This window comes from Electrophorus electricus, chromosome 5 (genome assembly GCF_041902795.1).
Source record: "Electrophorus electricus isolate QZ-2024a chromosome 5, ASM4190279v1, whole genome shotgun sequence".
Taxonomy (NCBI): Eukaryota; Metazoa; Chordata; class Actinopteri; order Gymnotiformes; family Gymnotidae; genus Electrophorus; species Electrophorus electricus.
In genome coordinates this window covers 8,023,895-8,051,687 of record NC_137501.1, presented here as the reverse complement: position 1 = coordinate 8,051,687, position 27,793 = coordinate 8,023,895, and the positions used below count along the sequence as shown (strand labels likewise).

Below are 27,793 nucleotides of genomic sequence, written 5' to 3'. Positions count from 1 at the left end.
TTTCCTGTTGTAAAGTTTTGTAAATTAACGGTTTTCTTTGCTGCTTTGGTTAAAACTGTATTTTATCCTATTTGTTTTGTTATAAATAGAGCTCTATTGAGATGTTTTATTGGATAAGCACAGCTCTTATGACCCTGGTAGGTAATGTTGAGGTAACCTTGATGAGTCCTGTCAGCAGGCTGCCTGCATGCACACTGTCCTTGGAAAGATAACTAATTAAACATAGAAAAATGATAGAAGCGGAAAGATTAAACAGCATTAAACAAACCAAAAAGAAAGTCTGTTTTGTTTGCTTTTAACTAAAAATAACAAGTAAACTTTTTTGCTTCCCAAATGATTTCTAAGGTGATTAAGAAGCTCATATTTGGACTTCTCAGAGCCATCTGAACAAATCTTTTAATTTTAACTCATGCAACAACATACATGATTTGGATATGGATTCATGATTTTCCAAGATAAACAAACAATATGAAAAGAATGTGCTTCATAAAAGGGGATCCAAGGTAATGCACATACATCAAAAGGATTCCTGGTGCATTAATACAATTGCTCATTTTTAATCATTTCACTCACCTAATACTTTTTACATGACAGTAAGTTGAACTGAAAGGATGAAATACAAATTTCTGATCTTTAATTGATCGAGGGAAAACATGGAATAAACTCTGGAGAACGCAGAAGGCAAAACAAGCCACAATAATCTGACAGAGAGTCAGCAGCTACGTTTGTGACAGTTAATTTGCTGATGAACCTCTACGTAAGCATATTACAAAAGAAAGAAGAAACGTGTCATACTAAATGGATTGCAATTAAAATTAGTCAAACAAAAGTTAGTAGATAGATTACAGTTGTACTGGAAGAAGTTGTAGTTCAGTGATCATTTGCATATTCCGAGTGATATTTGGTGTTACACAAATGTACAAGCCAGTGATTTATGGCTGCTGAAATATTTGACTATCGAAGGTGTTGATCGCAAGTCCATTTCCGCAAGAATACAATAAAAGGACTAATAGTGTCTTGTCCTAAAAAGATGGTTAGAAAACGAATATCCTCCCTCTTACAAGGAACACAGGGCGAAGCAAAAGCAATATAGTGCACTCTGAAAATATATATATATATATATATATATATATATATATATATATATATATATATATATATATATAGATATAGATATATATATAGATATATATATAAAGATCAGAATCTGCTCAGCAGCACCATAGAACCATTTACGATAACATAGGGTACAGCCCTAGCACAAACATGAAATAATGTCATTTATAATGCTCAAAACACAGTTGTAATGAAGGCCTGTAGTTACCATAACTAACATTATCACAAAGTCATATATCAGTCAGTATCAAAAATATGAAAGGAGACACGACGCCTGACTTCTATTTAGATGTTAGAAACATAACAGTCATTCTGCCAAGCAAAAAACTGTAGGGTAATAAAAGTAAACAAGAATAATCTGTAGACTGTTCAGGTTAACATCAAGCAACCTGCCTCTCCATTCCTCCTCGTACAACAAACTTTGGCCAAGGTCTGGTCTTGGACATCTATCCTTTTGATGCGTGTTGTTCCCTTGGTCTCTCTGTACCTCTGCTGTAGTACATCCAATAGACCGGGAGCGGATTTTGGGCCCCCTCTACTGGGTAGTCGGAAGTTCTCGGTCCCTGAGGGTTGGTGCTGAATGCGAGGGCACAAGGCAGCGTCTCCGAGGCAAAGTGAAAGGGCATTAGATGGTCTCCACGTAGTTGGCAGGGAAGAGTCCCTGGCGGCCATCTTTGCTGTAGCCCCGCCACCAGGATTTGTCCACCATTTCCACGTGGCTGATGACGTCACCAGGCTCAAAGGAAAGCTCGCTGTCGTCCTCTGCGGGGAGCAGAAAGCAACACGCGTCAATGCAGGGAGGCGATACCCGCGTAAGGGTCCACACGAGGGCAACGAGAGAAAGGTAATGACCTGACCTGCTTGGTAGTCAAAGAGTGCACGCACGCACAGGAGAGGCATGCCTTCCGGCGACTACAGGAGAAAAACGCACTGGTCACTTTATAGAAATAATTATGGATCTTCGACGTACTGGTTTTGTAAATTTAAAAAAAGCTATAAATTGGATGGTTAAAATTAATATACTTCTCCGTTCTCTGATGCCACCTCTGTCTCCCGGCTGTCATCTTCATCTTCAACATTCTCACAGTTGAGTGTATAGAAACACCTTTCTGGTGTGCTTTGCTCCAAGCAGTCCACATATCCCTTGTCTTAATAAAGGACACAGTGTGGTCTGAACTGAACAGTGACACAATTTTTGATGTATAATATAGACGTAAAGCTGACAAGCTGACATAAGCGACTCACTTTCAGTCCAATGTGCTAAAACACAGAGCCAAAAAAACCAAGGTTGTATGACTCCATACAGTGTGATCACAGAGGGACTGCACTTTATCAACATGCATCACTCCAGTACATCGGATAACAAAACAGGTTAAATACGGCATAAGACAGTTTCATTACCTGTGCCGTTTTGAAGATAAAGACCATTTTGGTCTGGCTTATCTTTATCAATCAGCCCATTTCCAGATGGCTTCCCACACACTTCTGAAAAGAGGTCAAAAGAGATGTTAAAGACATCATAGTCACACACCGTCCAGGTCCTCCTCATATTCCAGGTACCGTGTTTCTCCTTGCCTGTTCCATTTGTATCCTCTTCCTCGATCTCCTCTTCTGGATTTTCCACCAGGGTTGGTTCATCACTGTCCAATAGCCCAGGTTCCAGTTCGTCCTGATTTGCATGGAACCTTTCAGTCTCCTCAACTCCAACCTGTCCATTATCAGGTTCTTCATCTGTATCTTCCTCCACCTCCACAAGATAGCCGACCGCAGTCTCAGCTTTGGCTTCCGAATGCGGCCTGGGGGGCTGATCTGGTGCACCTCTGTCCAGACTGCTCAGTGTTGTTTTGGTTTCTGAGGGTGGAGGGGAAATGGCGTATGACTCCTCTAACTCCACCACCTCTTCGTCTTCTTCAACCAGGGTTTCCTCAGCTTTAAAGTTGACCTCTGGCGTTAGTTCGCTTAACATGGTGTTGGTGAGGAGATCTGAAAAAAAAAAAAAAAGTAAAGTAACTTTTTAGTTTTCCATCGTAGACCAGACTATTCACGCCTCACTGAAAGAAGTTGCTGAAGCTAAGGTACCTTTGAATTGGACTGGATTCTCAGGCAGGGCTGTGGAAGGGGCGTCTGGGTTAAGGGACGGTTCCTTCTCAGCTGGTCCAGGAGACGTGGGGGGTGCCGAGGCCTGACTTGAGGCCTGGGAAGAAGGAAGGCCTGGCGGGGAGGACCGGGGCGGAGGAGGCCTGGAGATCGGTAGGTTTGGCAGAGAAGAGAGAGGTGGGGCGGACCGCTGGGCAGGTGACACGGGGGGTGACCTCACGGGCATGCGAGGGCACAGCGGAGACGTGACTGGACGGAAGCCAGGACTGGGCGGAGACGTGGGACGATTGAAGGGGCTGGCTGGTGTGCGCGAGAAAGGGGAAGTGAGAGAGGGACTTAGAGGAGAAGTGGGACCACCACTGGCAGTGCTGGCCCTCTCAAAGATGAAAGCGGTGTCCGTCAAACTGCGCTGATATCGGCGGAACGGAGGCTTGCCTGGATATTTTCGGGAAATAATATCACTATTAATGCGTTTTAGGGCACTGTGATTTAAACGTTTTTGTCCACAGCTTATACAGAGTGGCTGTTCTTACCAGTGCGTGGGGACACAGGGCTGGAGGAGCTTAGCGACGATGAGGACAGCTGTCGGAAGAACTCCCTTGGGTTCATGGAGCGCTGTGAAATGAGCGCTGCTGCCTCCTAGTGGTAAAACAAAAACAAAAACAAAAAAACAGTAAACAGTTAGCAACTGAGTTGAATGCTTTGAACTGTGCCCAAGTCTTTCTCTGAGAGTGGCTAAGCCTGCAATGGACACTCACGGCAGCTTTCTCTATGGATTCACTGCGTCTGAGGCAAGCCCTCATTTCCTCTTCATGCTCTCTCTGCTGCAACTCCTGTCATAACATACATACAACTCATTGAATAATATGTATTTATACACCCAGCAGTCAATCACCCTACTTGTGTTGAAAGTTATCTTATCTTTCCCGCCTGCACATAAAACGGTGCACTTTAACACCTACCCATTTTGTTTTCTCCTGTTTTTTAGCTTCTTCTTCAAGCTTGGCTTCTGCTCTCCTGAAATGGCAAGAAAAAAAAAGTAAAATGATATGTGTACTCCCTTGACACAAAACTCATCCAGTGCTTAGTGAACTTGCTTGGCTAATGTATTTATATTTGCTTGGTGTTTTTGTCTTCATTCGGTGAGCGTGCGTGTGTGTGTGTGTGTGTGTGTGTGTGTGTGTGTGTGTGTGTATGCACAGCCCTCTTACTTTTGTTCCTCGATCATCTGCAGTTTCTCCTCCATCTTTCGGTCTCTTTCCTCTGCTTCCTTCCTCTCCTGCAGTACCCGCTCTCTTTCCAGGCGCCTCCGCTCCTCTGTGGCCTTCTTCCTCTCTTCCTCCTTCCGCTCCTCTTCCTCGCGCTGAAGCAAGGGTTTGCAGTTGGATTCGTAGTATAATTAACAATTGGTAACATGGTACAGCTGATTTGGAAGTTGTACTTAAAATATAAGTTTACTTTCACAAAGTATGCCATTATTGTATTTTTATCAAGTTTGAATAACTGCTCTAATATGGTTGGGGGGGGGGGGGGGGGCATGGGTTGTACTTGCATAATGATTATTATTATTATCAGGTGTCTCTGTGTATTTCATATTGACGCACTCCTGCAGAGCTGGAATGCGGTCCTGTCCTAGAGATCTTCTACACTCCGAATACAGTTTCAGCCCTAATCTCACACCGGATCCAGTTAATCAGGTGCTTTGGAACTCTGCAGGGCAGTAGATCTCCGGGACTGGACCTGCGCCCCCATGCTGTGAAGAGTTGTGCGGAGGTGAGTCTAGCTGTACCTCTGCCCGTGCCCAGAAGGAGTCTCTGTTAATACGCCTCATCTCCATAGCCGCATTGGTCTTCCTGTAATTCGTGCCCTGCGAACGAGACGCACAGCAAACCGCGGGCTCAGACCATCCCCGTGTTGCACGATGTCATCGCTGCGGTGAACGCTGCGACATTTATAGCGGCAGGAGTGCTTCCGGTATACTTTGGAAAGATGAAAACGGTGAGACGTGCAGTTACCACTGTCTCCTCTTTCTCCGTCGGTCTTGAGTTGCGTCTCAGCCTCTCCTTCGTTGGTCGGACCTTTGCCAGGACAGCACCGAGCTTTTCCTCTGTTACCTCATCTTTACCAGAGGCACTGATAAACACTTGAGCTTCCTATGAATGACGGAGAAAATGTCACTCAAATATGTGCTTAAATTGCAGTTAAATGGTTTGTTGTTGTTGTTGTTGTTGTCGTCATTAACATAGGCCTACAGGGCAACGCATTTCCTTAGATTTCATACTTATGTCTGTCTTATATTTAATATTTTTTCAGTCACTTTGTCGTGTTTCTATGATGTGTAGTTCACATTTCTGCCCCTTAGTGACCAAAAACAGTGTAACTTCAAACCTCAGTACTGAATACCAAGACAATGAAAACAAGCGCTGGACGTTTTCTAACTCGCACCTGGCTGTGCTTGCTCTCACGAAGTTATGCGCTCGCAAATTTACAGCAGACAATAACCGAATAATGAAGCATGCTGTGAGCGAGCGCCGGAGATTTAAGGCGCTTCTGCTTTGGTTGTGTGGGTCGGCGAGTCTAGTCCGGCATAGTATGAAGACGGGGGGGCGGGGGGGGGGGGGCGGGGGCGTGCTTTTCATTTGCTGTTTGCATTAGTTATGCACGCTGGTGGAGACTGGAAAAGGTGTCTGAGTCTCACTGCCGTGATAGCGGCGCGTGGCGAGCCACCGAAATCCAGCGTTTATCTTCCCACCGTTTTCGCCCTTTATTCATTCCTGCGTTTCACTTTGTTCACAGCAGTGCAAACTGATCCTGCAGCTGGAGATGTCTGACGCATACAACCCTTGAGCATTATATTTGAAAACAAAGCTGAGAGGGTCGAAATGGTGGTAGCCTGACTTGCTCTTGCTCTCTCTCTCTCTCTCTCTCTCTCTCTCTCTCTCTCTCTCTCTCTCTCTCTCTCTCTCTCTCTCTCTCTCTCTCTCTCTCCCTCCCTCCACCCTTCATGCCTTCTGTCATTCTTAGAACTCCCTACTGCAGGAGCTTCCAAACATTTTTGGAGGAGTCCCTCTGTGTGTGTGCAACAGATTTGATCATTTGAAGAATACTTAGAAAAAAAGGCCCAAATTGTGGCAGTTTGAATCATAGATGACTGATTTAAGTAAAAGGGAGTGAGAGGAGGGGGAGGCAAACCTTGAAGTACACAACTCATCAAGAAAAAATACTTGTGTGCTTGTTGTGTGTGTGTGTGTGTGTGTGTGTGTGTGTATGTGTGCGTGCGTGCGTGCGTGTGTGCGTGCGTGCGTGCGTGCGTGCATGCACTGTACATTTAAACGATTAAGAAGAAATTTATGGAGTATAGAGAAGTATAGTTTTTAGCTAGTGATCACAGTAGTGGGACACAGTTTCTGTCTCTCTCTATCTCTCCACACACACACACACACACACACACACATACACACACACACACTTCAGATCTTCTACTGGCAGTCACACTAAATGCATAAGTACTTTAGATGTTCACAGTGTGGAAAGAGGAGGAGGAGAATCCCAGTGTTCTGTGTAAATTCTCAGCTGTTTGTGAACAGTGACGAATGATGGTAGATATGAGCAGGCAGGGGATCTGGCTCAAGTTCACATGTGATCCTCTGCCAACAGGGACACCTCTGTCTGTCATACGTGTGGACTTACTCATGTGTGTGAACAGGAACAGCAACCCAAATACAAAACAGTCAATTCACATTGTTAATTCCTTAATAACCACCCTAGCATATTTAGGGAGACGTATTTCTTTAAGGCATCCTCCCAGGCAATGTCTTATAAATCAGCATGTAAGTGTAATGCATGGCCAGGCCAGCGAGGAAAAGAGGAGGGTGTGGAGCTGAAGGGTGCAGTGGGAGGTGGGTGTGCTTTAGGGCTTTACGTCACCACAAGTGCTGGCTTGAATAACTGCAGCTTCGGAATGGATTACTGGGCTGGGAGTGCACGAGGGTCCTGCCTGTTACGGCCACACCCACTTCTTTCACTGTGCGTGTCCCAAAGCCTCTTACGCGTTTCCCATGGCGATGATGCCTGCCAGGCTACGGGCAAATCGAGGCTGTGGTGCTGGCCCGCCGAACTAGAACCCTTGTCTGGAACACAGGAAGTGAAGCTGAGATCCCTTCTTTCCCTTTCTTCACTTCTTCTTTTGTTCCTCTCCCGCTGTAGGTTTGGAGTGGAGAGGAACTCAGGACTGTCGTTACTTGCATGGATGGTGACGTTTAGCTCTTTGCCGAGGCGCATGCTTAGTGGTATTCCCTGCGCCACGTTCACACCACCCTCCCCCTTTAAGACCTTTTCGCTTTAGTTCATAGCTGCGTGACTTGGCTCTGCACTAATACAAGCTGGTCCCAGATCAGATTTACAGTATTTCAGTTCAGCTCTGAGGAGGCGACCCAAACCCCAGTCAGCTGCACATGCGGCACCTCGATCCAAACAGGCCGCATGCTGCCCACTGTGCGACTTCTTTGCAAGCCATGCTGGTGACCGCTGGGTCATTCTGGTCATTACCAGATTAACAGAGCAAACCCCAAATTCAGATGCTTCTTTATAAGTCACCACACACCTGCTGCACAAACCTGGCGCTGGTGGCAGCCTCCTCTGCTAGGAAAGCAACGTGAGGGGCGACAGAGGAAAAGACACGAGACAAAAGACAGAAGCGTTTGCAAGGTGTTGCGAAGCCACTGAAGCACATCTCGCTAATCCTGTTGTTGGTGCTCCATGGCAGAAGTATGGATGCAGACAGAGTGTGGGCAGGATGGCATTAGCGTTTATCAACTCTGCACCCACACGTGTAGAGGAGGTGGACATGGGTATTGGTTTTGGCAAATGCCTCGCTTGTCACTGGAGGTGTCTTGGCATGTTTTAGCTGGGCCTTAAAAAGTTTGAAGAGAGCAAAACTAAAAAACTAAGCACATGGCAAGGAACTGGCCAAACATGTGAAGACGGAAAGTATATATATTGTGGCTGTATCTGATACGGAGTTTTTTCACTTTGTTCGACTTAGTGTTCTTTATTAAAATCACATATGGAAATTTCATTAGGAATTCATGAATGGTACGATATGGCAAAGCACTCGTGATGTTGTAAGAGACTAGATTAGATTGTATCTCTCATTCTCGCTCCTGGTTAGCTGCCATGCCTGTACGTGTATGAATCCCTGGCATGCCCTGAGCTACTTGGCTCTACCAGACCCTGTCCAGCACAGCCAAGAACAATAAGAATCCCTTGAGTAATCATATATTAATTCCTCTCCAAACAGCGCAGATGTCTATGAGCTCATGCTCAAACCCTCTGCTAAAAAGGCGTTCTTTCTGCCAGGGCTGGTGAGAGGCGACGCCCCTAGACCAGCCAGATGGAAGCACGGGGTAGGTGGACTTGTCAAGAGTCCTGTGGAAGAAGAAAGGCACGGCTCGGCTTGAACGACTGGGAAGCATCACCAGTCCATGAGTGCATGGCTTTAACCACATCTGGTGGGTTGGTGAGCGCGCGTCCAATCAGCCAGTGCTCACAAACGTGGTCAGTGGGTAAGAGCAACGTTCCCACCCCACCCCCGCCACGTTACAGCGCTCTTCCCTCATGTATAGTGTGGGAGCAGGCAGGATGCTGAGCTGTGCATCTGACATGCTCTGAGCAACCATTTGTCAGCGTGGGAGTCAAACAACATTCCCAGGGGCCAATGACAGAAGTTCAAGCAGAATTTTTAAAGTAACTACTGAATGTGCTCCATCCCCAATGCACAAACGCGCACACACACACACACACACACACACACACACACACACACACACACACACACACACACACAAATGTGGATGGGACTTAGGGGGGAGATGTTTTAGGGAGGCAAATATTTAATTGCATGTCAGGGCAACAGGAGTGAGAAAAGGGAACAGGCAACATTCTTCACATGCCTCCCAGGCTGACCGGGTGATGTCTTTATAAGGCAATAAGAATACCAGGGACCCTTGTGTGCGTTCGATAAACTCATAGAACAACTCCCAGTGATTATGAAAATGCTAAGCAAACATCGTTGGTGCGGTGACACCGAGGGAGACCGTGGGGATTGTCAACACTTTCACCACGTTGGACGCCACTCGTCTAACTTGCTGCTGAAAAGAGGACTTTACTCCAGACCCTCCACGAGCGTAGTCCGTCCACCACGTCACCTTCATCACCTCTATCACCTCCTCCATATTCCTTTCCTCCCATCCTCAATAAGGGAGCAGATTTGTTTGTGCAGTGCCTGGTTTGTGCCTGTCCACGGTGCTGCTCAGCACCGCTGTTGAACAATAAGGCAGAGAAAGAGCAAGGAGATGACTAGACTCGCACCTGGTACCAACGGGCTCTTCACAGACCCAAGCAGAGGAAGGAAACCTTGACTGATAGGACGAAGTGTTTGGCAGGAGCTAATGGCAACGCACCTCTCTGAGATATGTGTGGCTTATGAAATTGCTGTAGAAGGATGGAGGTATTTCTGGAGTGAGGCCATGCACAAGGTCGAGAGCACACTTTGGTTTGGTTTGCATTTTGTTTCACTTAAGGAGATTTCTCTTTTGTTAAAGACCATTTAAATACAGCCCAAGCATTTGTTTACCAAAAGAATTACTTCGCTCAAACTAAGTCAACACAAAAATTCATAGGCTTTCTCAAGTGGTATTAGGAGAGAAGGGTTAGACAAGTCCATGCCAGATGACTGTGCAAGATCATGTCTACAGCCAACAGCAAACAAGTATAACCTATACACACACACAAACACACACAGACTTGTGCGCTCACACTAAAAGCAAACATGCCACTACGAACATGCCAAGATGCGATGAATATAGCGATTGTCACAGACCTATCATTATTCACATCTGCTGATCCACACCCTCTGTGCTAGAGGAACTACACATTTCGCTCTAGTGAAAGATGAAAGGCTGGTGCACAATGACCCTGCTCTCATTGGAGCCTCCGTCCCGCCCTCTCTCCGTGCAGTGTTGGTGGTACTATTGTTATGCCCCCATGGGCTCGTGCCTTCTGAATTATGCACAACACAATGCAAGTTTCCATCCCAGTTGCTAACCTCCAAGCATGGGCTGGACTCATATAAGAGTGTGTGTGTGTGTGTGTGTGTGTGTGTGGGTGAGTGGGAGAAAAGAGAGTGTGTGCGTGCGAGTGTGTGTGAAGAAAGAGAGAGAGAGAGAGAAAGAGAGAGTGCATGTGTATGTTTACGTGCACGTGTGTGCATATCCTCCAGGCCAACTGCATCATGTCTGCCTTTTGTATTCAGCATCAGGACTGTAATTATTCATTTATAGAGAAGAGAGAAGGGGAACAGAAACCCAATGGAAATTCCACAGAGCTATAAACACAGGATGTATGTGAGAGAAATAGAGAGAGAGAGAGGGAGAGAGAAAGAGGGGGGGGGAGCGAAGGAGAACATTACTGCCTCCTTATTCATGCTTGTCCTGAATACTTCCAAATGTTATAGTGAAATGAGCTCAAGCTGGCTCTGCGTGTGGACTGATGGCAGCACCAAAGTGGTACATGATCTAAAACCAACCCCAAACAGCAGTTACACAAGGATACTGCAGACCAGAATGTCATTTACGAACTCCTATGCGACATTCAGCATGTCTACGAAAATGTGTAACATGTTCAGTGACTGGGTGACAGCAGCATGATATTTTACACACTGTGTGTGTGTGTGAGAGAGAGGAGTGTGTGTGCATTTACAGCTTAATTAACAACTTACTGCTTTAGCTTAGAGAGAAAATGTGTTGATTTATATACAAAAGTAACTTCCAAAAGTGAGCTTCATCCAGAGATCCACAGAGCGAATCACGAGTTGATTACCTTGAAGAAGTTTTTGATTGCAGGCACGTGGCTCATGCACTCTGTCCGCCGATACTCATCCACATCCTCTCCGACCTGTGTAGAGCACAAACTGCATAAACAAGCTCAGCCTATTTGCACCTTTGCATGTAAATGCCAGAATATCTGCTCCCTCAAGCAAGGCATTTACATGTCAGTAGTGCAACATGGTCATTTTGGTACATAGGATGGAATAAGCAGCGTGCTTTGCATTTTCTTAAGCATTCCAGACATGCTGCAGTATTTTAAATGGTCTTGAAATAAAAGCATTCCGATTCCGATTAAACTTCCTAACCCAATCGACTTGAATTTTACCTTTGGAAGAGGAAGTGTAGCTTAGTAATGAACTTTCTTGGAAACTGATACTGCCATGGAATAAGGCCTCTAGTTAATGAGAAAAACCAATGAGCTGAAAAGGTGACGGAGCCAGTTATGCGATGAGTGTGAAAAGATGAGTGTGGAAATTCAGTGAAGCTAACACACACCACAGAGTCACAGAGACCACGGCCACCATGAAGCAAAACAGAGAAGAAAGGACACGCGTCATTTGCCCTTTTCACGTCCTTTATTACAGTATCACGCAAGAATATATCAGGAGAGTTCGTATCAGAAACTAAATCTGACATACTCTCGTTGCTGTTGCTTAACAAGATATGCGTCAATGGTATTCTTTTATCTTTGTGTGTGTGTGTGTGTGTGTGTTTGTATATGTGTGTTGATCAAGTACATGAGAAGTTTCTAATTGCACTGTTAACAGGTCACTGTGACCACTCCCTTTTCTTCGCTGCATCGCCTGACTGGCTACAAACGCCACCTCTGACCTCAAGGACAACATTCCAGCTTTGTCGTCTTGGCAACTGGTACTGGAGAGGTTTCTGGGAAGGTTCCCAGTATGCTTTGCTCTGCATGTATTTGAGCTCCTTCAGTTACGAGCTGTCTATGGGTCAAAGCCCTTTTGTGGGTAGAAGCCATTGACACATCTCATCAACAGGAGCCTCACATACATCCTCCCTTGTCTTTTCAAAGACAAAAGTACTCAGCAGCAGCACCAGCCAATGTGAAGCCATCTTAACCTCACACCCCATGGAAGCAGCCAATGGTAGCAGAACATCATTTTCTCACATCCAATGAGAATAATCTAAAGTGACCTCATTCAAAGGGAGCATGCAGAAAGGAGGGCCATAATGCTGAAGCATAGTAACAACACAACTTGCAAAGCTTTAATGGAGTTTAGCTTGCTCTAAAGCTAGCTTTAAGCAACAGCTGTGTTCTTGTGGATTTCTACTGAACTGTACATTTGGCTGTTGTACTTGACAGATTTGGGATAACATTTAAATAAAGTGAACCATCAGAAATCAGACAAACAGCTTACCCAGGAGAAATCAGACAAACAGCCTGAACAGCTTACCCAGGAGATCATGACTATTCGTGGCTGGCCCGTTTCAGTTAGTCCGACCCTGCAAAGTCCATACATGGGTTTGGCAATGTGAAACTTCTCGGCCAGCTCTGTCAGCCCTCCAGCTACACAGAGAGCGCGGGAAAGAGAGAGAGAAAGAGTGAATTGAAAGAAAGGAGAAAGGCTTGGAATAAAAAATTTTAAAGTTTACAAATGCTTCCTATAAAACAGTGACCACATGACCACAGTTTTTTTTTATATATATCTTAACACCAGTCTTGCATCAACAGGATTTGCTTGTATGCATTCTTGTATGCATCCAAATAACTACATAAATATGCTGCAGTAAGGCTGCAGCAAAAGTGATCATTCAGTGCTCCTTCACTCCAAACAAATCATTAATCTGATACAACAAAGAAAGCAAGCTGGCAATCAGACCCTCGACTGGTGATACACTCACCTTCTGACTATCATGTGGTCATCCTGTTAAGTGTCCTTCATCTTTCAACAAATCACAGGGCTAAAGAAGGGCATCGAGAATTTTGTATGCCCCTCAACAGTCCTGTGTTTTTGTATGGATTTTTATGGCAATAGGTATATGCTCAATATGCTCATAATGGTTAGGAACATATCGGACATGCAATGAATGTATTGTGCATATTTTTTTGTTGTTGCTATGTTACTGTCACGGAACGCTCCCCCCCACAAGTTGCGTGTTATGGCCTGCCGCGTGCAGGGAGGTTCACCATAGTTCGTAGCCACACCCTCCGTGATGGCACACGCCTGTGCCAGGGTTGATGTTAAGTATTTGTCTATTTAAACCTTCGCCTGTGTGTGCCTCATCGTTGGTCATTGTTACTGTTACTGTCATTGTTAGCGTTAGTGTCACCGTTAGTGTTAGTATTATTGTTTATATATCCACTGTTTGTGTGATCCAGCGTTTAAGTGTCATTGTTATTGTCTACACTGCCTGTTATGTGTGAGTGCCTTGAGTGTCATATATATATGTTATGCTATTAAATGTATCACCAAATCAAGGGATTGGAGCATCCTGCTCCGCGCCCTGAGGCACTTGGGCCAATGTTACAGTTACCTCCAGAATCGGAGAGCTTCAGGTTGTTGGTGACTCCCTCATATGTGAACAATGCCCTGGGGACAGAGAATATGGGTTATTTTATAGACACTCATGCTTATATGTAGGTTTTGCTCTGTATTGATGAAGACTTGCCTGGGTATGCACGTCTGGCATGTTCAAGTCAGAACTGGCACATTGGAATAAAACAGCATTTGAACCAGGTCACAGCTGGTTACAAGTCAGTCATGGCTACCGTGGGACTGTCATTCGAAGATGAGAATTTTCATTATTCAAAGGACCTCAGCTTGAAAAGACCAGCTCATATAATGTCCGAGACTGCTGTGTCCTGAGCACCAAGATAACTCAGTCCCTCACTCAGTGATTCCAAGCCCAACTCTAGTCATACAAAAGGCTTCAGTGTAATGGGAGCTATACATAACTGAGCACATTGCACTGTACAGTGTTTTTATTCCATTTATATACTTCTGCTAAAAAAAAAGCCCAAGCAAAACTGAAATAGCAGGATGTGACATGACCAGGATGAAGAGTGCAGTGCAGCTCTAGGCCAAACTGCTTCAGTTTACTCCCCTTGGTTTGTGTTTCTTTGGGCAGTTGGTGGTAGTTAACGGGACTGAGCTTATAAATCTCTAATCAGTTGCCTTTTTACTCTGGCACTCTCACCACTGCTGCCTGGTACTGCAGGAGAGAGAAGGCCCAGAACCTTAAACAAGAGTTTCCTCTTTATGCTTGCAGTATTCACCAAACGTCTTGAAACTCCTTCAACTCCTTTGTTTAACTAAAGGATCCCTACATGGTAGAGGATATACATTTCCAACTTCTCCAATTGTAAAAATGCTTGTTTCTCTAGTTCTGCTTTCAGGGAAACAACCACAACAGATACATCTTTTACAGAGGGGAATATGCCATATTTAATTTAAAATTTAATTTAGAACATGAAACAAGCATGTCGTCATTGTTTTCCTATTGTCTACCAAGGCCTGTGATCACTGGAATCCATCCAGACAAATACCCCTGTATCCGAAACAATGTCCAGACACGAACAAGACCAACAACACCACACACACTCACTCACACACACGCTCACACTCACCCCCCCCACACACACATACACACACACACACACACACACACACACACACACACACACACACACACACACACACACACACACACACACACACACACACACACACACACACACACCCTGCAAGCCAACCCATTCAACAGGCTGTGCAAATAGGCTGTGACCCTATTGTTCTGGATCTTTCTGCCAGAACAGAAAAAACGGGGGTAGTGAATGAGGGTAATGAGTATACATTAGATGTCTGTTAGTTCTCTCTGAGACAGGTGGCAAGTGGGAGAATCGAACTAACCAACACATGTTTGATCATTAATGTAATGAATAAGGAACTTTACTAAGTGTATGCCACTTTTACCTGTCTACAAGAACAAAGGTGAGCATTGTGGCTGCACAGGCTACAAAGCTTAGCTCAGCTCAGACCACAGTTGCACTGGAGCTGATGTCTGAAGTTCTGAACCAATATCATCTGCACTGCAACTCTGAAATGCTGTTTAAAGCTTTGAAGCTTTGAAATGCAATTTAATTTAATAACCCTTTACAGCACTTTACAGTGTTATGATTAGTCATCCTTCCTGAGCCTTGTATGGTGGCTGAGTGTATTCCAATCATGTGAGATAATACATAAAGCTAAGGTAGTATATTGACTTTAACACATGACCTGCCAACGTCAAGCTAACCGGCTCTTAAACCACTGGTAAATCTGGGTCTCATTCAAAACATGTTGTTCTGACTAAGAGCCTGCCTGGAGTCTTCATACATGGATGAGGCCAAACAAGTCATGTTGTGATAACTGTAAAGTAACTGGGACTACAGGGACTATAGTAAACTTTTCAAAGACTGCTCTTCATGTCATGCTATGTTACTGTATTCATCAGTGCCTACCGTGTGGACCACACACATCCACAAACAGTGATGCTGCAAATTCAAACAAACAGTGCACTCTCCATAGCAAAGTTTTCCTTCAGTGTGGTGTGTCCTTGGTGATAGCATCCGCCAAGATAACGAACAACTGCAGCTCATTTGAATGGGCATGAAGAAGTGCATTTGTTTACTCGCATTCTTTTCAGGAGTGCAGCTACAGAGCTCTCGGGATGCATGTGGTAGAGCCAAGGCCTTTAAGTTAGGTTGAACATGGCTGTTCGATCTGGAATAAAAGCTTGAATTCAGTTTCAGGGCTTGACCCCAAAAATCTGCTGATGAATCTTTCTTCATGCTCCCCAGGGAAGAAAACTGTATCCAGATCAGATATAGCTGTTTAGGTCTGTTACAGCTGGGTGTTTCACAACACAGCAAGATGTCATTACCTCATCAGAGTTCAGGCTGAAACGCATTGTATTGGAGCGCATGCGCACACACACACACACACAAACAAACAAACACACACACACATGCACACAAAGGCTTTAGGGCTAGGTTTGGATTTTTAAAGAGTTCATATGACCATATAAGGTGTAAAAGAATCCTGAGAGAAGTAGACATACACAAGAAAAGGCATCAGCTGCAAGAGCTGGTATATATTGCACGTATACCCATGTTTGCATATGTTTTTAATATATACCTTATGAAGATCTGCATTTGTCTTTATAGGATAACCATCCAACTTTCCTATATCCTGCCGTGAAGGGGTTGACACACGTATGTTTTTCAGGTTTTGCAGCTGTTTGTGTGAAGGAGAGCCAGACAAATGCGGTGGAATGTTGTTAGGCAGGACCTGGGCCCTGCAGGGGATGTGGGACAGGAGATGGAGGTCACCTGGCCAGACAGTAGCTCAGACCTCCTCTCTTCACTTACGTAGCCTTCCTGGATGGAAGGCCTGATGAGAAAAACACGGGCCCTCCTATATATATATATATATATATATATATATATATATATATATATATATATATATATATATATATATATATATATATATATAAAAACAATTTTTTAGTTCCAAAAGAAATCAGTCTTGTGGATTATGCCATTAAACAGCTGACAAGCGTGCATGTTTGTTTTTTTTTTAAAGAGCTTTGCAATGTTAGTTTTATATCATTTTTGTAAAGCCTTTTTAAGTTTTTCCTTCATTAAGAGCAAAGAATATTAATGCCCTTTGATATATAATGGGAGCCACAGCTCACAGTCCCTCTGTTTAGCAATCACATCTTCCTACCTCCCCCAAGGCCACATTGACACGAACCATTTCTGAAGGTATTTCTGAAGACATAAATGTATGAATGATTCCTGTGGTACACTTTGAGCTGACATCAACTGAACACCCTGTGGACCACAAAGAAGATTTCAGCCAGCAGATGTGAGTCATAACTTTCTTAGGAGATACTGCTCTGCTTAAGTTCTCCACGTGAGCTCAAGAGTGCCTGCACTCTAGATATGACAAGAATCACTCAAGACTTATGAGACCCTATGCCTTTTTATGGAGGTAGCTATAAAGAGCCCTTGTGGTGCAGTCCTCCTCCACCAGTTCCCTCCTCCGGCCTCCATCTCTCTATATCAGACTCTGGGTCACATCTCGGAGCAGCTGTGAATCAGTGAGTGCTGTCTTGGTGCTGACCTGCAGCCCCAGATGCTATTTATACGAGTCAGTTCCAGCACAGAACTCAGAGACATAGCATTCAGCCCTGCTCATTTCCTCTCTTCCTGCCAACTCCGCCAAAAATGTCCAATGACCCCACCAATACCATCCTGCACTGTGATTTTCACACAGGCTCTCTGTGTCGCCGGTATTTTAATGGATACCCAAAACACGGAGGAGACATGCACAATTCACTAACTCGCTTTGAAAACCTGTCCATCTGTGATGGAGCCTGAACTCTTGAGGTATGTTCACAAAAGCACCCAGAATATTTCGCAGCTCAAGGAAGCCAATTGGACATGTCCGCTCAGCCCTGACAATGATGTCCCACCTTTGCATTTACAGCTCAAACTCATGACTCGGGCAGATGGCCTTTGGGTCTATAATGTTCTTTCTTCTTGAACAAACCTGTCTAAACATGAGCACTGAACATGGCCTCAGGCAGCATCAGCAGCTTGTCAGGTTAGGGAGTAGCTGAGCTGAGATCATTAGGAGATGAAAGGAGGTAGACAGCTGGTAATGTTTATATGAAAGCTGTTTCTGGTCCTTTAAGGCTAAATCTATGGGCCTAGTTGTGACATGGAGATGGAGTGTGGGAGTTAGCCTTAATTTGCCAGCACCAGTCTGGTACCCTGTAGACCAAGCCGGATAAATCTGCACAGACAAAACAATAACTCTTATGTTCACATCGACTGTTGGAAATTGGTTGCTAAATCTGACAAGGGTGTCTAGAACACCAGAGTAGTAATATCAATGTCTACTAATGATAATGCTAATGTATGATAAACCTCATATTATGATGCAGTAATTCTGGGGTGATTGAGACTGACATTTTTGTTGCCTAATATGACATCTAGCATGACAATCCCTGAACTGACAAATAAGAGCTTTGCAAAAGAAAAGCTTTATTCAAGCATCATCTCTTCCAAGAAATGGAACCTCCAGAAGGGGATCAGAAAAGTCCCTGCGCAGTAGGGCAGGACCTGTGTGTAGGGCTTTGCTTCTGGCAGAGTCCCCAAGAGGGCAAAAGTCCCCACTCTCACCTTTGTTCCTGGAGCTCAGCTCCACACCAAAGGCAGCGCTTTTTATAACAGCCTTACCAGAGACAGCTGAACAATTATGAGCACGTTGCCATCTGGCATGCTAACCCTGTCCTACCCAATACAGCATGCCAAGTTCTATTCATCTGGGCCTGGGCAGGCCTGGAGCGGAGAAAGCCGAACCACTAAAATTCACTAAATGACTTCTACAGCCAAATGAAATGAAATACCCTCCAAACCCTGTGACCTATGACTAAGGACACATAAAACACTTCATAGTAGTTGTCGTGTCTGGGCAGTTGCTATCAGTTTTGTTGTGTAGAATATGTGCTGGACATGGACAACTTGGTGGTCTAAACTTTATGACTCGTCAGTGTGGCTGAACAGGGCTAGCACTGGCTGTACTTGTAAGGGGACAACTCCCCTGGGTGGCAATTCTGGTAAAATAGCAGCCATTTGAGGAGAGGAAGAGGAATGAACAGAACCCAAGGTTTCCTGGGGGGGGTGGGGTGGGGGTTGTCAGCAGCCAAAAGAACAGAGTATGCTGACAGAGGAGACATAATGGGCGAGAGCCAGATTAATGGCAAAACAAAACAGCGAGATGAGTCTGGGAGGCAGTTTGTGGGAGACCAGTACAAACAGCAGCAAAATGAGGTTGCCATGCAAATTGTGTGACAGTTACAAAACAAGTCAGGAAATGAGAGAAAAGAATGAAAGAGGTTGGGGAGAGACCTAAAAGGAAAGATCCAGCCATCGACAATAAAAATGAGACCAGTGTAAGATGGGAAGTTCAAGGGTCAGAGTTGAATGGTGGACAGAGATGGAATGTGGTCTAAAGGCATGGAACTTTTGACTGAGATACAGTTTTAATATGCAATGCACAAATAAATATGAAAGCCTGTCAAGGGGATGAGTGGAGTGGAAGGTGAAATGATCTCAGAGAAGAGGAGAGAGAAGCTCAAAAGCCTGGGGGTATTTACATTAGCGAGTTAATATGTTCAGAGCTGTAGGTATTCATCTTAAGCATTTGGGCACCTTCATTAAACAACGCAATTTATGTGCTAGACATAGGGTATGTGGTAGGACTCGGATATCAAGAGTCCATTACAGCTGCCTCCAATGATGTAATAAAAGCAATGCAGCCAAAAGACCTGAACTAAAAACAAATGAATAAAGCTAAGAATTCCAGTCCTTCAATATGAGAATGAAAAAGACACACACACATATATATATATATCTATATATATATATATATATATATATATATATATATATATATATATATATATATATATATATATATATATATATATATATTCTTATGCTGATATGGTGGGGTAGAGTTATTTAAACTTGTTATACATTGGTGAAAGTGTGCGGTTACAGCAAGCAGAACGAGAACAGAGCTATGTGATGAAAGGGGAGTAAGGAGTCTACAGTTACAGGTATTGATTAAAGTCTGCACATGGCCACAGCACAGAATGTAACCTAAAGCTCAAATGCATAACCTGTCTTTTGTATGTAACCATATATGTTTGCAGCCATATGTGATTGGTGTGCAGGAAGGAGTTGAGTCATTCTGACTCTCATTTGAAGTAAAAGAAAAGACCTTTGTGTCTGTGTATATATAAAGTACACTTGATGGATCTCTTTTACGAGGTTCCATGGCCAAAAGGCCAATACACTGTACTGTAATTTTTGCAATCATGGAGAACTTGCCCAAACCAACGAAGCCAAACTCTATAGTACAAGATACGTGAAAAAAGAAGTTACCTCTCGCTAATTTTACTCCTTTACCAAATGCTTTTAACTCTGAGTCACAGCTCGCTGTTGAAAGAGTGGGATGTTTATTTACCCAATTAAAAAGCCACAAAGAACTAGCATAATTACCTTTCTTTTCAAGTGGCTGTCTCCTTGCAAAGGCCAGACAATTACACAGGAACCATTTACTCAGGATTACTCAGGACCACCTGCAGCTCATTCTCCTTAAACAGGAGGTGATGAGAGCCTGGGACCCTAGCCAAGCCCACTCCTGATCACTAAATGTCCCTCATCATTACGTAGTAGAATTGTGTGTCTTGACCATGACACTTCACTGTAGCTATTGCAGTTCGTCTGCGTTACTTCTTCCTAATTGCCATTTCTGCTGCTTAAACAAGAGCATCCCAGACTTCATAAGCTTTATAAAATCGAATGCATTGAGAACCACACTCCATAGTCTGGCATGAGTACATGAGAACATACTCAATGGGGCACAGTTCCTGGCTGAAAGTAAGCAGAGCATGTTTTGGATGCACAGCAAATGCAAGCCAAAATAAACCATGTACTCTGATTCTACAATTATCTGATAAATCTGGGGCTTTCAGAGGGTTATGTACTGTACACCAGGCTCCTTTTCTGGATTATCTGGCCCGAGGTGACTACTGGGCCTCTCCAAGGAGTGACTCCTCTGGGACCATTCTGGCATTTCCTGTAAAAAAAAAAAAAAAGAAAAGAAAAAAAAAGCTGTGTCCCTCACAGCTACTGGAAGGCAGGTCAGCATTCATCAGCACACATTCTCATCCTGCTTCACTTGCAGACACATGAACATTCTTTAGTTCTGAGGGCTCAGTTTTCCTCTGCCCTAAAGCCTTTTACAACATTCTACAGTGAGCATTCTCCTAACGCTGTTCATTTGCTTCTCAAGCTCTTTCATACTTCTCTGGATGTCTTGGTATATTTAAACCACATTTTATTTGTTTGTGTCCAGCATTTCCTAACATAGTATCAGCATCATAACTGTGGCGAGATGAAGGTTTAATCTTAATTACACCCCATCTTTGCCCTACAGTCATGCAGTCAGTGTGTTGCTCAAGCACACAATATTCTTCGCTTTCCTTTGCTTTCTCAAATGTTCCCAGCCACCCAAAACTGAACGCACTTGATCTCACACCCAAGTGCTGGGGCTCTTTTCTGTACTCTGAGAGTACACAAACTCAGAGTATACTCAGTTTTTGCTCAAGGTTTTCTCTGTGCTTCTTGTCTTTACCTGCCCTCCAACCTATCTGTCAGGTGCATCCAGATATGCCTCCCTCCCCTCTTTATAGTTTCATCTCTAAGCCCAAATTTCCTTATTGGATTTTCCTTTTGTGCTTCTTTTTAACCCAACAAGCAGTCACTTGTTTTTGTTGCCTCACACTCTTCCCATGTAAATTATTGTTACACAACCATTTCATGGTCATGGAGCTCAACACAGCAGCCACACCCAAGGAATCAAGGAACGGAATGGGACAGAGGCATACATGCATTACTAAACACAATACCTCAAATCAATTAACCTGATGGATTGTACATCACGTTTACATTCTCAGATGTTTTCAAAGGATTCTGAAGACACAAGAAGCAGATGATCCCATAAACGCACATAATAAAGATCTCAGGTAATTATTATCCCCCTGGAATCAATGAACAATAAATTGCAGGCGGTTTACAGTTCTCTTGGCACGCATACAAGGAACATTTAAATGGAGCAAAAGCAATGCGAAATAGGGCAAGTGCTTCCATGTTTTAGTAAGCCTGAGAAGTTTCACTTTAGTCATCATTTCTGCAGTGTAACAACACTAATGTTAAGAGACAGCCACTTAGCATAAGTGTTGCTTAATTCAACAACTTAGTTCAACAGGACCTTGGAGCTGTGGTCATTTAAGTTAGCTCTTTGCTCTCTTGAATTATTGCCATTTTCATGCTAGAATGAACAAAATAAATCACTTATAAACAATACTTCAAACACCTCATATTTTTACAACTAGTTGAGAATCAGTAGTGAAACTTATGGTTTTCTTTTATAATCCTTGAGGTTGTCAAGAACTGAACTGAGGTCTAAAAACACAACAGGTATCACTACCGAAGACAACGAGCTGCTCTGACATCAGGCTGTGCGAGGTCAGGGGATGCTCCAAGAGCCTCCTTCACTCCTTCTCTGTGCTCCACAGTCTGTTTGTCGTTATATTCTTCATCCAGCATCTACAGTGATTAAAGGCTTCAAGTCTCACCAGAGCCAGAGTCTGTTGGCTAAACACAAAACTTGAGACTTTCCCACCATAACCTCAGCTGCCCCTGGGCCACACCAGAAGCAATATGCACTGATCACTTCAAGAAGACCTAGACATATAAAAAGCAATCACCAGACCCCAAATATTTTGAATAGAAAAAGAATTTATGTAAATTGTTTTCGTATCATAAAGCTCATTTCAAGGCTGTCCCGAGTCTCCACAAGAAACTGAACACTGGATACTATGACCACTTCAGAGCAGTAAGGAAGAAACAAACAGCATGGTGCCCATACATTTTGGGCCAACAATTGTTAACAAGATCACAAACACACTTTGCTGTGTTTGAGGTGGGTGGGCTTGAGTTATTAGTTGGAGAACAACCTGACTACACCTGTATGTTGTCATTCAATACCAGGTACTAGCTCTAAAACCTGTGGAGTTATATATATATATATATATATATATATATATATATATATATATATATATATATATATATATATATATATATATATATATATATGACAGAGGGTTAAAATGAAGAAGTAGGAAGCAACAGCTGAAATGCTCATTTTCAAACACAAAAACTGAATCATATGTACTATATATTTTTGTATAATAACAATGTCAAATATGTTTTTAAGGGCCAAATTTTGGATAAAGGACCACTGAAAAACATTACCAGGTAACGGTTCAGCTAGAAATCATGCAGCATAAGCCAGCAGTATTCAGAAGGACTGGGACGTGTTGTTCAGTTTTCAGAATGCACTACGCATCGCTCTGACTGGACCACAAGCACAACCTCAGTGTTCGGCTAGCTGGAGCCATCTGTGGAGAACATTATGGCCCTGCATACAACACACTGCATTGTCCTGGGGCTCACGCCTCTGTACATGAAGCCTAGCGGAACTGCACAAATATTTTCCCATTGCTCTGAGCGGCGTTTTCCAACTCCGCGGAGCAGCACGTAGGAGCCATAGCAGGGCTCTCTCCACCCACCAAGAAGTGAGGCCATTCCCAAGAAACCCTCTGACACTTTTTCACTTGATCACGTAAATGAGTGGTGACAGCACCCGTGGGAGCTCAATGAGTCGCTGACATGGCTGCAATAACACCTACACATGCCCATGACATTTCACACAGCCTTTCCTCTTTATTTCCCAAAGTCAGAGGTGATATGGAAGGGCCATGTGGTGTCCTTGGAGGCTCTGAGGGGGAGGACTTGCAGCAGAGTGAAAACTCACACCCTGTAGGAAACATGGTATCCTAAGTCACTGTGTATAAACTGGCCTGCGTTCAGCTCCTTTGTTCAAACTGGCATGGCAAACCTACTGACACCCACGACAGCTATGTCCAGCTGGCGGACACACCTTCTCGTCCAGATGATGTCACTAACAGTGGAGAACAACAATATAGCCCACCATATGTTGATTTGATCCCTCCCAATAATTTTGCAAATCCATTCAGCATGCCTCAGTGCGGGTGTTCGAGAACAAGAGGCTACTCCGTCTTCCAAGTGTGTAATTACGGGCACACCATCCTCCACACATCCTCTCCACCACACAGGTAGAAGATCAAACTGCTTTCCTCACTAAAGGAGGTCTTGGTTTAGTGGGCTCTCAACAGTCATGCACTGGATCTACCCCTTTTTCACTCCATTTTACGAGCATCTTATTTTTTTTACTTACCTTGAACCAATGACCTCATTGTTTAATTAATTGCTCCATCACCTCGACCTTGTACCTGAGAAACCAATTTTGCAAGGAAACTGCTAAAGTCAACAACCCACAGATTTCCTTTGTCAGTCTTTATTTGCTAAACCCTAGACAAACTCTAGGTTAAAAGGCACCACTGCACTTAATAAGCAGGGCAACACTTTCAATGACTAGTTCCATTAATCAGTCCTTATTATCAGTAAACTGGCGTTACCCTAAAATAAGAGCAATACCTTAGCATTGTTGGTGTAGGTTTCATTAGGAGTAATGCAAGAAGAGCTCCTTAATCATGCATTAGCCTGTGCTCAAACAGCATACCTGGCAGCCAGGGAGACGCAAACATTTGAGCCAACACTGAAACTAAATCGTACTATTTTCAGGGGTTCCAGTGAGTCATCAAGAAAGGATGTTAAGGACCTTGACTACTGTGGCAAGAAAGAACCAGGATCTACAAGGCCAAATATTAGGAGGCATAGGAGAAGTTCCCAAAAGGTTGAAGTGACAATGACAAGAGGTGTAGGGGTAGCATGACAAAGAGCTTTTGTCTGATCCAGTGTTTGGGGAAATTCTGAATCAAAAGTGCAACCTTTGAATCATGGGTTTGCCTCATGACAATTTTGTCTTCACCCGATGCCAGAGCAGTCATATTACTCGGGTTTTCCAGCTTGACTTACAAAATTCACACCTAAAGGAAACAGATGTATGCAATGACAAGAACCAGACTGGCTGGAATTTCAACAAAGAAAACATATAAGATCATATTACGTGAACTGATAATGGCACCATCTTTAACTGCAATCTACTCGAGCTACAAGCACTGATCACATACACAAATGCTTTCCCTCCTGGCTTTAACACTGATTGTATTCATATTGATTAGATTGGAAAAAAGGTGCCATGGAAGATCCTGAAAGCTACACCTATGCATAGGTTAGCAAACCAGTGCTGCTGCTCTCAGTGGTGAGGATAAAGCACAGTGCTTGCCAACGTTCCCAACTGAAAACAAAAGATAATTGGACGCATTCATTTCTTCACCACATGCACCGGAATCATCGCTGTATCTAGCAGCATGTTTAAAAAAAGACTGAAGACTAAGAAAATTACCAGCTATAAATCCTAACAAAACTGTTGCAAACTACAGATGAGCAGAAAATTAGAAACCAAACAAGAACACTGCACTTTTTTAGTGCCAGTCTTTGGCTGATAGATGAGGGAACAAGTGTGGAGTGAGAAATTTTACTGTGCAGTGCAATAATCAAATGTGACCTTTCAGACCAAAGAAAATATTAGCCTTGGAGGCATTTTGAGTGGACAAAAATGCAGAGAAGGGTAAATTAGAAGAAGGGGCTTCATGTAACTGCTGGGGTAAAGCAGTTGTACTGACAGTTACAGCTTTTGCTGACAACGGGTCCCGCATCAGCATTGCTGTGCCCCCATCAAATGCTGCCTTTAGACATACTCTAGATGACGTGATATGTGATAGGGGCTCAGGAGTCTTGTTACCTAGGAACTACAGAGCTTGAAAATCAATTGGATTAGTAGCCTCAGACAGAATAGTCTGACCCTAAATGTGTCATACCTCTTTATGCATGAACTCTCTGGCTGTTTTTATGAAGGGGAAAACCAAAGACTTAGCGCACAGTCAAGGAACGTTCCAGTTTTGAGGCTCCATCATTATGTAATACACAAAACTCAAATCGTGACATTAATCTTTAATGGTTGTAGCGCAGTTGCTAATAATAATAATAATAATAATAATAATAATAATAATAATAATAATAATAATGTTCGATAATAATAATAGTGTTAGATTTATATAGCGGCAATGTTCCTTTAAAGGCCTGAGGAACTTTATCGCAACAGTATTAAACATTGTGCTGACGGTGTGTTTAGTCTAGTTTCAAGGTAACTGTCATGTGCTCGATGTTGGCAAACAAAAAAACAACAACAACAACACACACACACACACACACACGCGGCTGTTCTGGTTTCCAGTGGTCAGGACAGCAAAAGCACATGAATGGGCTTGACAGTCTTGAGCAGCCCTAGCGTGTTTCCACGGACGTTTCCACGGAGATTAAGCGCGTGGAAAAACAGAGCGGGAGCTGCCCGAATTGCTCGGGCTGCGGCCCACGGGACATGTGTAGGAGCGCCGCCCGCTAAAACGATAAGAGAATACCGCTGTCGGGGCAGCATAATGACACTATTGATTGTGTGTTTTCAGGCCACAACATGCAAGCAGAGTAGTGTACACTAGCGCTGTCAGTTCCAGACCCATGCGCATGAACTGTACTAACATGCTGTTTGTGTGTGTTTAGTGGTGGTGACGGGGTGGAATGGGTAATTACGTATAGATTTGAGTTGCAACTAAATCAGTTTATATTCACTAGGGATCGATATAGCTACTATATAGATTATGTGTCAGAATCACACGACGAAGTAATAGTGCATAACGTTGAAGAAATTTCCTTAGCGCTAAATTAGGGTTTACAGAAGACTGAAGGCTGAGCAGTTTACATATTTTAAAAGGACCCCTTCAAGCACTTCTGATCTACTGTAGCTCTAATAATGAGCATTTTATTTGATATTGATATCAATTACTTACATATAATTTGAATTTGATTACACAAAATAGCCTAAATCTATGGAAGAACGCCAGATTTACACTCAAATTTCGGTGGCGCTTTAGGATTACACATAATGAGGTTTGATAACAGTCTACGCAAGTTAATAGCAGGGCTAAAAACGGTGAGAGACATGATAAAGATGAGAGGGTATTTAGCCCAATTACTGTGGTGGATGGGTTTTGAGTTGGATGCAGAACCATGCACATAGACCACATAAGACGATGTCATAGCTGTTATATTTAACATATACAGATATGCACAAATGCAAAGACGAGTAGTGAGGCAAGACACTCCTTTGGACTCACACATTAGAGTTGAGGGAACAGAGAATCACATTCGTATGTTACACCTCTATAACAATAAAGCGAACTCGTATGCACACTGTAAACCCCATTCCTACAACAAGATCTGCAAAAATGGGTCTGTTCCAGTAAGCGAGCCCCTAACCAAACAGGGACACAGCATCCAAGGGAACGGGTGTCAAACATTACGCATATTGCGAAACCACTTAGGGACAACAAGTATTTAAAACAGCTCCTTGATTTAACTACCGTTGTTTCCATCCTGGTGGCTTTCCGTTCAAAATGTATGCAAAATATTGTGCCACCCAAGACTTTTTAACCAACAAGTATTTTTCTAACTAGTTTCCCATTTTTGGACATTTGCCCTGTTTCATGCAACGGACATGAAGAAAAAGAGGAACTACGCAATACCATCCACACCTTCCCAGATCTGAACTCGAATAAGGCTACAAATGATCCCCGTAGTGCATTTATCATTACCGTACCAGTTGGTTGATGATCGTGAGTTCAGAATGTCCTCTTTGGCAGTTAGCAGTGATAGGTTATAGGTGTCCAAGTTTATAGCTTGCATTGTGATGCTGTAGAAAGTCTCTTACTTTCAGCAAATAGTAAAGGCTACGTATCCGAATTAGCTTACGTCCACACGCATTCACAGGCAGACGACAGATTTACAGAAAATATCTGAGCAAGTAGCGAAGAGCTGTGTTCGGACGAATGCACGGAGAACACGTCGTTGCCTGGACTGCATCAACTCTAATATGTGAAGAGGTGGAAAAGTTTTGAAAGGCAGCCATACGCCAAGAGCCCCACCTCCCTTAAGAAGA

The 27,793-nt window shown here is 43.6% G+C and overlaps 1 protein-coding gene across 6 annotated transcripts; it reads right to left on the bottom strand.

Annotated features, from left to right (window-relative positions):
• Positions 1 to 378: 378 nt before the first annotated feature.
• Positions 379 to 27,775, bottom strand: si:dkey-40c11.2 (uncharacterized). 6 transcript variants are annotated; one of them, XM_081714100.1, is made up of 17 exons: positions 27,455 to 27,775; positions 13,599 to 13,654; positions 12,482 to 12,630; positions 11,092 to 11,166; positions 5,229 to 5,366; positions 5,003 to 5,080; positions 4,425 to 4,576; positions 4,176 to 4,230; positions 3,972 to 4,046; positions 3,747 to 3,852; positions 3,196 to 3,648; positions 2,692 to 3,099; positions 2,518 to 2,601; positions 2,362 to 2,376; positions 2,140 to 2,264; positions 1,974 to 2,028; positions 379 to 1,878 (listed from the first exon to the last, which is right to left on the bottom strand). In XM_081714100.1, the coding sequence occupies exons 1-17, from the start codon at positions 27,538 to 27,540 to the stop codon at positions 1,742 to 1,744; spliced, it is 2,247 nt and encodes a 748-aa protein (XP_081570226.1). In that variant the 5' UTR covers positions 27,541 to 27,775; the 3' UTR covers positions 379 to 1,741. The 6 variants fall into 6 exon arrangements, with proteins under 6 accessions (XP_081570226.1, XP_026870864.2, XP_081570227.1 ...); XM_027015063.3 differs by having other exon boundaries at positions 12,518 to 12,630; positions 27,455 to 27,774; XM_081714101.1 differs by lacking the exon at positions 2,362 to 2,376 and having other exon boundaries at positions 27,455 to 27,774.
• Between the last annotated feature and the right edge of the window lie 18 nt (positions 27,776 to 27,793).

Bases quoted from the DNA above. Each gene is read 5' to 3' on its own strand.
- si:dkey-40c11.2 (XM_081714100.1), bottom strand. From the start codon at position 27,540: ATGCAAGCTATAAACTTGGACACCTATAACCTATCACTGCTAACTGCC. The intron at 4,577-5,002 runs GTACAGCTAGAC...CCCTTGCTTCAG, and splicing joins CCTTCTGGGCACGGGCAGAG to CGCGAGGAAGAGGAGCGGAA. The intron at 3,853-3,971 runs GTGAGTGTCCAT...TTTTACCACTAG, and splicing joins AATCCATAGAGAAAGCTGCC to GAGGCAGCAGCGCTCATTTC.